Raw genomic sequence first — 14,131 nt, 5'->3', positions numbered from 1 at the left:
GGAATTCCTTTGGTCTAATTTAGGACTTTCAAATCTATTTTATTTTATCTAATTCTATCTACGACCCAACGATACAATGAATTTTTTCTGTTCATATTCCTAAATAAAAAAGATTCGGAATCGCAATGCTACTATATGCGTCCAGAGGAGTATTTGGCTTTTTATTATTATCTGTCAATGAATATTCTAATGGGAATGGAATTTCATAATACTGAAAGAGAAGAGCTAGCAATTCGGAACGCAAATTGCGTTTTAATACGTCTCACTATTCTAATTTTTTAGAAGAAATGACCTTTATTATTTCTTTTTTATGGGGTTAATAAATATTAACCAAATTTAATTTAAGAAATGAGAGAATTCAGAATAGCTATGCGTTATGTAAGCCCACTTAGCTCAGAGGTTAGAGCATCGCATTTGTAATGCGAGGGTCATCGGTTCAAATCCGATAGTCGGCTTTTTTTTCTCTATCGATGTTCGAGGAACAAGAATCTCTTTTTTTCCGAATTAAATGGAGAATCCAGGATCTTTTATGTTTTTTACCTTACAATTTTGCTAGATACAAAACAATAAAATAAATAATATATATACAAAAAATAAAGATTTTGATGAAATTCCATTTTTTGGGGTACTTTAGTTGATTTTACTGTGTTTATCCTGTAGTTTAATTCAGTTTTAATTTCGATGTATTCTGTAATGTAAATACATTGAAATTAATTGTGTAAAATGAAATTTCAATAAAATAAAAAAAGGAGTCTTCATGTCCCGTTATCGAGGACCTCGTTTAAAAAAAATACGCCGTCTGGGGGCTTTACCAGGACTCACTAGAAAAACATCTAAATCTGGAAGTAATCTTAAAAAAAATTCAATTCTGGGAAAAAGGAGTAATATCGTATTCGTCTTCAAGAAAAACAGAAATTGCGTTTTCATTATGGTCTGAGAGAACGACAATTACTTAGATATGTACATATCGCTGGAAAAGCAAAAAGGTCAACAGGCCAGGTTTTACTACAATTACTTGAAATGCGTTTGGATAATATCCTTTTTCGATTGGGTATGGCTTCAACCATTCCTGGGGCCCGCCAATTAGTCAACCATAGACATATTTTAGTTAATGGTCGTATAGTCAATGTAGTGAATTGGGAACAAGAAGAAAAAGAAAAAGCTGGTGCTTCCCTTGTTGAGGTAAGAGCAAATGATCTTATTCGCGACTAGAAATCGATCCCTATGATCGAAGTTATATACTCTATAACATAGGCCTTATACACACAAGCAATGGAGAGCATACAAAGGCTTTGGAATATTATTTCCGGGCACTAGAACGAAATCCCTTCTTACCGCAAGCTTTTAATAATATGGCCGTGATCTGTCATTACGTGCGACTATCTCCACTATAGAAAGAAAAAAAAAGAGGATCAAATTTTCTAGTAAATACTAGAAAAAGGGCTTTCTACATAGGGATCGTAAAAACAACGATTTTTCCCTATCAGCTGTAGAAAGGAAGGACACTTCACGAGAATCAAAAAACGAAGAAAGTATGGCCTATACTACTACTCTATGGATAAAGTTTCTCAAATTGATAGAGAAAGCACCATAACTATTCAGAGTCAAGATATTCTATATAGTGTGAATATTCCCTCAAAAAGCTTGATTCTAGTGCAAAATGATCAATATGTAAAATCCGAACAACTCCGGTTGGGCAGTAAGGGTCGGAGAAGGGCAATCACTCGTTCTTAAAACCAGCATTCTTAAGATCAAAGAGTCGGGCGGAAAAAGGGGAGAGCTCCCCGTTCAACTACATGATCATGCAAAGCAATATGACAATGATGGAGCGTGTCATAATAAACGGAACGGTGGTAAGTTGCATGGCAATATATCTCGGAATGGCTATGGAAATGCCATGATAGGTAGGTATGGTGGCTGTTTTGAGGAAGGTATATGGTGGGTGTATGATACCGGCGAAAAGTGCGCGGTATTAGAGAGGCTAGCAATGGTGGAAGGAAGAGAGTGCGTATAATCCATGTACTCAACATTAGTCATAAAGAACTCATATACTTGTTGCAAAAATCTATTAGTTATCGAAACAAAGTATTACGCGCATGCTCCTAGGGGGGTAGATTGGTAGGAAAAGACCATCGCTCGTCCCCGACCGCCACTCATAAGGAAGACAATCAATAAATAAATCATGCTCCGACTTCATCACATAACGGTTCACCATACGTGCATGCTACGGGAATCACAAACTTTAACACAAGTATTTCTCAAATTCAAAACTACTCAACTAGCATGACTCTAATATCACCATCTTCATATCTCAAAACAATTATCAAGTATCAAACTTCTCACAGTATTCAACACACTCATAAGAATTTTTTTAATTGGATGCCTATTATCATTAAGCAAATTACCATGCTGTTTTGTAGGACTCTCAAAATAATATAAGTGAAGCATGAGAGAACAATAGTTTCTATAAAACAAAACCACCACCGTGCTCTAAAAGATATAAGTGAAGCACTAGAGCAAAAACTATATAACTCAAAAGATATAAGTGAAGCACATAGAGTATTCTAACAATTTCCGAATCATGTGTGTCTCTCTTAAAAGGTGTTTACAGCAAGGATGATTGTGGTAAACTAAAAAACAAAGACTCAAATCATACAAGACGCTCCAAGCAAAACACATATCATGTGGTGAATAAAAATATAGCTCCAAGTAAAGTTACCGATGGAAGTAGACGAAAGAGGGGATGCCTTCCGGGGCATCCCCAAGCTTTGGCTTTTAGGTGTCCTTAGATTATCTTGGGGTGCCATGGGCATCCCCAAGCTTAGGCTCTTGCCACTCCTTATTCCATAATCCATCAAATCTTTCACCCAAAACTTGAAAACTTCACAACACAAAACTTGACAGAAAATCTCGTGAGCTCCGTTAGCGAAAGAAAAGAAAACACCACTTCAAAGTACTGTAATGAACTCATTATTTATTTATATTGGTGTTAAACCTACTGTATTCCAACTTCTCTATGGTTAATAAACTATTTTACTAGCCATAGATTCATCAAAATAAGCAAACAACACACGAAAAACATAATCTGTCAAAAACAGAACAGTCTGTAGTAATCTGTAACTAACGCAAACTTCTGGAACTAAAACAATTCTAACAAAATAGGACGACCTGGAAAATTTTTTTATTGATCAGAAGCAATTAGAATCAATATTTTATCACGTTCTGGTGATTTTTAACAATTATTTTCGTGAACAGAAAGTTTCTGGAATTTTCTGCAAGATCAAATAACTATCATCCAAGAAGATCCTATAGGTTTAACTTGGCACAAACACTAATTAAAACATAAAAACAAATCTAACCAGAGGCTAGATCAAATATTTATTCCTAAACAGAAGCAAAAAGCAAAAAAAACTAAAAATAAAATTGGGTTGCCTCCCAACAAGCGCTATTGTTTAACGCCCCTAGCTAGGCATAAAAGCAAGAATAGATCTAGGTATTGCCATCTTTGGTTTTAGGGAAGAAAAGAGCAAACTTGTTATCTATGGAATTAATCTTTCTATTTTGATACAGCATGTGGCTATTAATGGTAGAAGAAAGATTTAGCACATTGCGGAAATTTGCATCTAGGCTAGCTTTTATCTCTTTGATAGATTCGTTTTGGTAGGAGAGTAAAAGAGATGTGGATTCGACTTTCTCATTCATGGGGTGCCCAAATATAGCTTTCATCTTTTCATAGGTATCTATGGGGTCCCCTTCAAGAAAACCCTCTTCAAAAATAGAATCTAAAACTTGCTTGAATGAAGCGGGCAACCCAACATAAAAGCTTTTTAGGTAAACCTCAATTTGATATTGGGGTACATAGCTAGCCCGGATTCTTAACAGCCTATCCCAAGCATCTTTCAAAGATTCATCGAGTAAATAACGAAAAATTCCGGAATCATCTTCATCAAAATTATTAGGACTCTCATTAACAACTCCGGTAGGTTTTTCCATAGTACTATTTATGAGTTTAGGTAGAATAGAAGGATTATCCAAAGCACTAAAGCTTGGGAGAGAACCCCCAACTCTTTTTGGTTCCGACATAACGAAGGAAGGCGAGCGAAAAGAGGCAAACGGGAAAGAGAGGGCGAATAAAACGGCAAGGGTGAAGTGGGGGAGAGAAAAACGAGAGGCAAATGGCAAAATAATGTAATGCGGGAGATAAGGGTTTGTGATGGGTACTTGGTATGTTGACTTTTGCGTAGACTCCCCGGCAACGGCGCTAGAAATCCTTCTTTCTACCTCTTGAGCACTGCGTTGGTTTTCCCTTGAAGAGGAAAGGGTGATGCAGCAAAGTAGCGTAAGTATTTCCCTCAGTTTTTGAGAACCAAGGTATCAATCCAGTAGGAGGCCACACACGAGTCCCTCGCACCTACACAAACAAATAAATTCTCGCAACCAACGCAATAAAGGGGTTGTCAATCCCTTCACGGTCACTTACGAGAGTGAGATCTGATAGATATGATAAGATAATATTTTTGGTATTTTTATGATAAAGATGCAAAGTAAAGAAAGCAAAATAAACGGCAAAAGAAATAGCTTGTTGTCCGGGGATTAATATGATGGAAAATAGACCCGGGGGCCATAGGTTTCACTAGTGGCTTCTCTCAAGAGCATAAGTATTACGGTGGGTGAACAAATTACTGTTGAGCAATTGACAGAATTGAGCATAGTTATGAGAATATCTAGGTATGATCATGTATATAGGCATCACGTCCGAGACAAGTAGACCGACTCCTGCCAGCATCTACTACTATTACTCCACACATCGACCGCTATCCAGCATGCATCTAGAGTATTAAGTTCATAAGAACAGAGTAACGCTTTAAGCAAGATGACATGATGTAGAGGGATAAACTCATGCAATATGATATAAACCCCGTCTTGTTATCCTCGATGGCAACAATACAATACGTGCCTTGCTGCCCCTACTGTCACTGGGAAAGGACACCGCAAGATTGAACCCAAAGCTAAGCACTTCTCCCATTGCAAGAAAGATCAATCTAGTAGGCCAAACCAAACTGATAATTCGAAGAGACTTGCAAAGATAATCAATCATACATAAAAGAATTCAGAGAAGATTCAAATATTGTTCATAGATAAACTTGATCATAAACCCACAATTCATCGGTCTCAACAAACACACCGCAAAAGAAGATTACATCGAATAGATCTCCACAAGAGAGGGGGAGAACATTGTATTGAGATCCAAAAAGAGAGAAGAAGCCATCTAGCTAATAACTATGGACCCGAAGGTCTGAGGTAAACTACTCACACATCATCGGAGAGGCTATGGTGTTGATGTAGAAGCCCTCCGTGATCGATGCCCCCTCCGGCGGAGCTCCGGAAAAGGCCCCAAGATGGGATCTCACGGGTACAGAAGGTTGCGGCGGTGGAATTAGGTTTTTGGCTCCGTATCTGGTAGTTTGGGGGTACGTAGGTATATATAGGAGGAAGAAGTACGTCGGTGGAGCAACGTGGGGCCCATGAGGGTGGAGGGCGCGCCCAAGGGGGGTAGGCGCGCCCCCCTACATCGTGCCCTACTGGTAGCTTTCTTGACGTAGGGTCCAAGTCCTCTGGATCACGTTCGTTCCGAAAATCACGTTCCCGAAGTTTCATTCCGTTTGGACTCCGTTTGATATTCTTTTTCTGCGAAACACTAAAATAGGCAAAAAACAGCAATTCTGGGCTGGGCCTCCGGGTAATAGGTTAGTCCCAAAAATAATACAAAAGTGTATAATAAAGCCCAATAATGTCCAAAACAGAATATAATATAGCATGAAGCAATCAAAAATTATAGATACGTTGGAGACGTATCACCTCCCCACAACACCGCTACAATACCACGCCCTGGCCGCCCGAGAGCCGGCACAGGCCACCGGCTCCCCTGCGTGCATGTGCTCTTATGTTGGCATAGGTTACATCATGTAGTGTGTCCATCCTCTAATTATATAAGAGGCCTACGATACAAGTGTCCTATTAGGACACAACTCCTACCTTATCTAGACAGAATATAACTACAAGTCCAACTGTAACCTACCTTGTACAAATATTCGACACAATTCTAACCGTCCCGAATACTTAAACCCCCCAGGTATTTGGTCAACAACCCACACTCCATTTGGTTAGCCTATATTTCTTTTCTTTCACTATCTCCTTGCCAAAAGAATCTAGGTTTAAAATAATCCACCTTTGCAAGGCCACTTTTGGGAGTTGAAAAAAATGAGAGCATACAAAAAACCATTTTTTAGGACATAATTGATCAAAACTAGTCATCGTCCAATAGACAGCAACTTGCCTTTCCAACTGCCTACTCATTTCTTTAAGCGCTCTTCGACATGTTTCCACTCAATGTTGGTAAGAAGCCGATAATGAACCGAAATTCCCGGATATTTAATCAGGAATTGGCCTTATGGCAACCAAACAAGAAGTGCATTGTGTGATCGCCTCTTTGGCTTATTCAAAAAAGAAATATTCATTTTTATGGAAGTTAATTTTAAGACCTAGCATTTCCTCAAAAGCAAAAAAGCAAGAGTTTCAAATTCTTAGCCTTATTCAGGTCATGTTCCATAAAAAGAGTATCATCACATATTGCAAGACAGAGAGGCCCCCATCCACAAAGTGTGGCACTACCCCTCTAATTTGACCGTCATGTTGAAACTCGAATAAGAAAGAGAAAGTCTACCCAATGGATGAAGCCGTCGAAAATAACTTGCATGTCACTGGACACCCTTTCTCCGACTCACCGAGGTGGTGCTAGCAGAATGGGACCTTCGTCGTCGTGCAGTTGATAGCCGGGGCATAGACGGTCAGGCGGCTTCTGGGTCGTGGAGGATCTTCTCGCGCCTCTCCTGCCAAACGTCTTCTAGCGGGTTTGGCAGTTCAACCTGTGAGCCTGAAGCCTCGCCGTCCCGTGTTAGCTTCACCATGAAATTTGGTGCCGGAGCCTGATGAAACTTCTTTAATGGAGAAGTCATGTCCGTCGTCCACCACGGGCTCCTTGCCACGCGTGGTGCAAATTGAAGTCCGGTGTTGTCAACATCCCGCAGAAAGGTGAGCTCCGTGGTCAGTTGGTCCTCGGGTTTCGGCGCTGGCGAATGGATGTTGGCTGACTACACGCAACACTTCTGGATGCAGAAAGAACTATCAATCAACTCAAATTGTGCCGACTGATAAAATTGAAAAAGATAAGAACTATCAATCAACTCGAATATGAATGTATACACCATAGCTAGAAACTCTCTAGTACTTGCACCAAGAATGCATATCTAGTAGATTGAGGCTGGAACCCTATTTCGGGCGGCGCACGCGCAACAAACACACATCTCCCTTGGCGTGCACTTTGGGCCGGCCCATTGCGGGGCAAGGCGCCTAGCTTTTCTCCTTTTGTTTTTCCTCTTTTTGCTTTTGCTTTATTTAAAAAAACGTTCGTGATTTCAAACAATGTTCATGAAATTTTGAAAAATATTCACAAATATGAAAACATGTCCCTGATTTTAAAAAAGTTGATAATTTTAAGAAAAGTTAACTAATTTTTAAAATGTTCACGAATTTGGGAAATGTTTGTGAATAGAAAAGTTATTTAGGAACTTCATAAAATGTTTGTGGATTCAAATTTTTTTCCCAAATTTCAAAAAGTGTTCATGAATTGATATTTTATTGAATTTCAAAAAATGCTCATGAATTTGGAAAATGTTAGGGTATTTCAAAAAAATGATCATGAATTTGAAATTTTCCCGTATTTTAAAAAGTTCATGTATTACAAAAAAGTTCAAAATTTTGTTTTTTTCATGTTTTAAAAAATATTCACAAATTTAAAAATTCATTCTGATTTTCGAACATTTCATGAATTTTAATTTTTTCGTGGATTTGAAATAATTTCACGAGTTTGAAAGAAGTTCACAAATTTAAAAAAAAAGAGAAAATAAAAAAGAAAAAGAAATAAAGAACCTTCCCAAAACCGGTGCGAGGAAAACCAATGCAAGGTGCTCGCGTGATCATGTGGCGGGAGGGGTGCACATTTGCTCTCTATCCCGGCGGTTGGCGGGAAATAGAATTCTTCGCTTGAGCCTCGGGCTATGTAAACTACATTGTTGATCCGTCCAATCCATACTAATTATCGTTGATAATTGATGCTTATGTCCTAAATTAGTGCTTATGTCCGTCTGTCCTAAAATTACCCCCAAAGTTGTCCTAAATTACCCATTGTGCCATCCATAAGTGAAGCAAACGATTCAAAGTTTTTCTATCAATGTTGCCCCTGGTTCGGTTCTTATAGGGTGAGACCCTGAAATATCACGAACACATGTGAACCGTAGTGGCTAAAGCCCCGTGCACCTCCTCCTACCCAACACGGGTTCATGGGCCGGCCCATGTTTTTTATTTCAATTTTTTGCCTTTCCTTTTCTCATTTTAATTTTTAATTTTTTTCCTTCTTTAAACTAATTCAGGATTTCCCAAAATTTCAAATTTAAAAAGTTGCGAGTTTGAAAAAAATCATGAAATCATAAAATGTTCGGGAAGTCAAAAAAATGTTTGGGAATCGTAAAATGTTCATGGGTTCAAAAAATGCTGGTGATTTAAAAAAAACTGATCGCATATTATAAAAGACTAGCAAAAATGCCCATGCATTGCAACGGGAGAGAAAATATTACGCCCTAGCGAAACAAGTATGACGTCCTGTTGCAACGCACAGACATATTTGCTAGTCCACTAATAATTGTTGATTTCTATCCGTGGTGTGCACAACAGATTGAGGGATCCCATCCATCCAGCGACCAGGAGGGTTTCTCCTGCTGCTGCAGCCGTTATCGCCATCTGAAAAAATTAGGTCCCCTCGCCTCTAGCCGCTATCTTAGCATTGAGAGGAAGGGGGGACCCCAGATCTTCAAGACCTCTTTGTCCTTCGTTAACATCTAGAGATCATCATAGTTTTGTGAGAATATATTTTCTCTCATTTTTTTGGTGGTGCCATGAGGTTAGAGAGTTTTTTTTAGATAAAAGGCATCATGCCCGACTTCAAATTAATGAAGCCATCAACCGGCTAGGGGATACAATGGTGTTTCCAACATTGGAACAAACTTGATACAAGAAAAAAGAGTAGGCAGCTAGACCAAGAAGCTAACTTGAGAAGGTCACACACAGTTGCCACTTAAGAAAATTACAGGATCAAGTCGAAGAGGAACTCCAAGATGAAGAGGATCAGCGTGTGCAGAGGCCGAAGAGATGCACTAGATGGAGGATGACAGGGACACCACCGCGGAATGATCACCGTCGCCATAGTCAGAATTGCAAGCCGGGAATGGAGGAGAGACCACCATCTTTCCTCACACATTGCCGGAGGGGAGACCTCATCTCCGCTCGCCCCAATGGAGCACCACCACTGGCCAGCAACCCCACAGCGCCACCTGACGGCGAACCACAACAACCAGAGCGGGAAGGCGACCACACACCCACTACCAATGACATCCTGCAGGAACCACACAGCCGCAACCGAAGCCGATAGCTCGACGCACATCCACAACCCTCCAACCATCCCAAGGTGGCGTCTTCAAGAAGATAACGACGCCGGAGCGCCGCCGTCGCCTGGCCGCATGCAGCCAAGGTTTTCACCCGGGATGAGGTGGATGGAGGAGGGGGAAGGAGGGAATCGAGCGCCCCCTCAAGAGGGAAAACGGGGCCGGAGCCACTGTTGGCGTTGAGGTCGACCGGGGGTTTCCCCCCTCCCAGATCTTCCCTCACCACGTCCACAGGCCGGCCCGAAGCACGGGATCCAGATACAGCCGAATCCGCAGCCGGCGAGGATGGATGAGGCCGAAGCAGCCCACCGGGATCCAGATCTGGCGCAGCCGCCGGGGCAGACCACGCCGCGAGGAGCCACCGCCGCCCACGTGACCGGGAGGGCCAGCCAACACCTGCGGCGCCACCCGCCAGCCGAGGTCGACGCCGCCTTCTCACCCAGGGCCGCCGCCCCGGCGTACCAAAGCTCCCCACAAGATGCAGGGCAGCAGGGACCTCGCCGCCACCTTCACTGACAGCGGCGCGGGAACGCCGGCGACCACCTCGGGTGGCGGCGGGGCGGGGAAGGGAGGAGGGGGAGGCCTGAGAGAGCTAGGGTTTGTCGCCCTCGAGTCGCCCACGAGGAGCGACCCGAGAGCAGTTAGAGGTTAGAGAGCTTTTTCCTCGCAGAACCGATTATTCGGATCTGATGAGTTTATGTTATTGCATCGAGCTTTTTTATTTGTCTGATTTTTTGTGAAGGTGAAATATTTCATCGACATCATGATGAAGATATAGTGATTCGACGGCCTGCACTTTTAGGGGGCATCTCTAGACCAGGTACATTCATCGATCAAGGCTTCTCATCTTTTTGGATGGGCGACTCAAGGCGCTTTCAAAAACCATTATTGGTAATGTTTGTGAGGGTGAAAGAGTGACAACATCGTTGCTCGAGTCTAATTATAGCCTCTTTACCGAAGTCTTTGGAGTATTTCTTCGAGTAGAGATTGATACTACGAAGGTGTTTTCAGGAGATTTCATTATAATTCTTAGTCACATAAGTTACTCTGTATTTTTTTTATCTGAGGTCGAAATCAATGTACCTGTAATTGTTATAAGTATAAATAAAGTTACATGTGCTTCTAAAAAAAATTGTTGCTTTCGCAAAGAAAAAAAGGTGGGTGGACACATTGCTCGGCCCATCACGGAAGGACCTTGGTCCGCCGCTTGCTATACCCTGGGCACGGTGCTGAATAGCACAGTCCAAAACCCTCCAATTACTGCGCCGCCGGTTGCCGTGATGCGATGCGACGCCGCGATCCGATCGGCATGGATTCCATCAAGCGCCGCCGCGTTGACGCTGTCGACCGGCTTGGTGACCTACCGGACTGCCTCCTGCACTGTATAATATCGTTGCTCGGGTCACGGCAGGCCAGGCAGACGAGCGTGCTGTCCCGGCGGTGGAGGCACCTTTGGCGCGAGGTGCGCTGCGCCGTGATCGACGAGAGGGAGTTCGCCGACGACCAGTGGGAGCGCTTCGAGGACTTCACCGACCACATGCTGTCGTCGCTCCCGGCGGCGGTGGAGCTCGACGTCCTCCGCCTGCACCTGGTCAGCAACAGGGCGGGTCACTGCGGCGACATGTTCTCCGACAGGTGGGTCCGCCGCGGCCTCCAACGCTTCCCGGCCACCGTCGACATCAGCACCGCTCACAACGGCACCGTCTTCTGGAAGCCGCACGCGTCGATCGCGTACTCTTATGCCGCTGCCCCCGCTCGCCGGCAGCCGGACTTGTCGTCCAAAGGCTTATGCGCTGGCGGCTTTACCCGGCGCCTGACCACGCTACGTCTCGTCGGGGTGAACATGGCACCTGGTTTTGTGGAAGGCCTCGGTGGGTACTGCCCGGTCCTCGAGGACCTCCACGTCGAGAGGTGCAGGATGGAGAAGCTCCACGTCGTAGCCTCGCCAACGCTCAAGAGCCTCACAGTCATCGACCCCCATTGCAACCTCGCTGGGGCCGAGCTCAAGCTCGCGGCTCCCCGCCTTGCCTACCTGCTCCTCGAGATTCCGTACGACGGGAGGGACTGCTACTGTGTCGCCGGAGCGGCCGCACCAGAGCTACTGTCGCTCGCCGATGCTTCGATCCGGCTCACGGACACGAGCTACGGCGGGCAGCCGAACCAGAGAGCGCGAAAGAAACGCAAACTCGAGTTCCTCAAGTCCATGTGCAGCTTCCTGGCCCTCATCCCCAACGTTACCAAGCTACATCTATCAGGCTTCCCCACTACAGTACGCATGCATTGCATTCTCTGGTCAACTAAGTTTGATCAATATATATATATTTGGAAAATCCATCGATGTATTATCTCATTGTATCATCCTTTGTAGGCACTGCTTCAAGAGGAATCTGAAGAATTCCCCATGCTCCATAACTTGAAGGCTTTGCTCCTAGAAAGATGTGATCTTGGAGTGAAGTTGCAGGCATTGACAAGCATCCTCTCGAACACACCAAACCTGGAGGAACTTGAATTGGACAACTGCACGGTACGTAATTAACATGACACTCTTATTGGATCCTTCATTTATGTTTTTGCCCCTAATTAATCTGACATTAACTTCATGTAAAAAAAACTAATACTCACTGAGCATTGTTCATGAACCACAGTTGTTAGCTCCTCCGTTCAAGAAGAGTAAGAGGAAACAATCTTCCAAAAGGCGTAGCTCGACAACACCTGTTTTCTGGTGCAAGAAGCTCAAATCGATAGAACTCAAGCACCGGTTGGAAGATGAGCCTCACATGTCTAAGATTTTGTCAGAAATTTCAGAGGGAATGTTGCCAGCACAGTGGATGCACATCAAGAAATCCATGGCTGTTGTGTAGAAATGAAGAGTTAGGAATAATATTCCGGACAAAACTAGGGGAGCTCTGATGAATTGAAAAAATTCTGTGTTTATCAACAGATCAAACAGCTTGGAATGTTGGATCCAGATTTTATCATAATCATACAACCTTACAATGAGCAATCCAAATTCAGCCAGCCAAAACGGTCGGAGGTACTCATGTTGCTTGATTCACATGTCATAATCAAATAATTATCTTGACCTGGCTTTCTGTACTTTCCTTCTTCATGAGACATTTGATTTCCTTTTGTTGAAGGTAAAAGTAGATAATAGGAGAAGTTTAAAGTATTTTGCAAAAAAAAAAAAAAAAAACATGATTGTTTCTTCTTGCAATCTTGTACAGCCATGCCCACATTGATCTATGCATTTAATTATTATATTTTGAGAAAACACAAAGCTTTTGTCTCGATGCATGATAGAAGAAATATAATTACAATTGTACAAGTCTGAAACTAGGTCAAACAACCACCACTCAAGATAAGACCATGATCAATAGCTGACAGACAAACATTACAACCCACTACCAAACATACCCCAACCTATGTCATCCTCACTAGTGCACAAGACACACTAAACCTACCAAACCCCATGACATAGAAGAGAACCCAACTCCACAAAGAAGGGCATAGCTGTGGCCCCTTCCGCTTTGGAGAAAGTTGATGGCGTTGCAGACCATCAGCCTCGCACCATGATGGCCCCGAGGCCTCGAAATTACCAAGCACCTCTCGCGTTCTGAGCTCTGCGCTACCAACCACCACCGCAACCCTCGCTAGCCGCCATGCATGTCTGCAATTGCCAATCAATTGCCCTGCGACCAAGATGCCACAACACGAGATCATTCACAATCCTCTACCCATGCCACCCATGGGAACCACATTTGCAGGGTGGTGACACACCTAGGAGTATCTAGCTAGAATCAAGTCATGTGCATGCGCAACCCTAGGACCAAGACCTCCAAGAACTACACCTCCAAGGAGTAAGCGACATTATCAGCTACACCATCGTAAGATTCGGCAATCCAGATCTTGTTTTTCACCTGGAGCACAAGATCATAAAGGATGGGGCCGAATATGGGCTCTTCGAGGACACAACCAAGGGGGGAATGATGCTCGAGGGCACCCTAGTAACAGGTGCTCACAAATGTCTGACAATACCTTTACCCAAAGTGACATGACTGCACTCATGGATCTACGACAATCCCACAATGACACATCAGCAAAATCATACACCGCCCGCAAGCACACCAGCTCGAGAACTTAAATGACATGCCACCCTCCCCACGTATGCCATACATCCAAACTAACATGGGCCGAAAGATACCAACTCGCCCTACCGACCACAATACCCTATGAAAAAGAACCAACCCTGCATCTACTGCTACTACCCAACCCAAACACACTTGTGCCCACGAATTGTTTGCACCTCTCCACCTCGGACTTTGATTCTCCCACCACCTGCAGGTCTTTGCTCGTTTATATATACTAGAACCATGTCCGTGCGTTGCAACGGGATATAAAATATTCTAGTATGTTAGCTTGTGATTTATCTGTCAATAATAATGTGATTGTGTAAATAAATGTTCATCAAATTCTGACCGTGATTTACCTTATATTTTGACTAGAAGTTTGGTAAGTAAATTAAAGTGGAATTGGTTCAGAAGGTAAGTAAATTAAGATGATTGATTATCATATAC

The 14,131-nt window shown here is 43.1% G+C and overlaps 1 protein-coding gene and 1 non-coding gene across 2 annotated transcripts; both read left to right on the top strand.

Annotated features, from left to right (window-relative positions):
• The first annotated feature begins 382 nt into the window (after window positions 1-382).
• On the top strand, window positions 383-455 carry TRNAT-UGU (transfer RNA threonine (anticodon UGU)). The gene has a single exon. It is a non-coding gene; the product is annotated as a tRNA-Thr (tRNA).
• Window positions 456-10,140: 9,685 nt separating this feature from the next.
• On the top strand, window positions 10,141-12,581 carry LOC123143921 (MEIOTIC F-BOX protein MOF). Its single transcript, XM_044562908.1, has 3 exons — window positions 10,141-11,826; window positions 11,926-12,081; window positions 12,203-12,581. The coding sequence occupies exons 1-3, from the start codon at window positions 10,843-10,845 to the stop codon at window positions 12,416-12,418; spliced, it is 1,356 nt and encodes a 451-aa protein (XP_044418843.1). The 5' UTR covers window positions 10,141-10,842; the 3' UTR covers window positions 12,419-12,581.
• The last annotated feature ends 1,550 nt before the right edge of the window (window positions 12,582-14,131 follow it).

This window comes from Triticum aestivum, chromosome 6D (assembly GCF_018294505.1).
Source record: "Triticum aestivum cultivar Chinese Spring chromosome 6D, IWGSC CS RefSeq v2.1, whole genome shotgun sequence".
Classification (NCBI taxonomy): domain Eukaryota; kingdom Viridiplantae; phylum Streptophyta; class Magnoliopsida; order Poales; family Poaceae; genus Triticum; species Triticum aestivum.
This window is presented reverse-complemented; position numbering and strand designations above follow the sequence as displayed.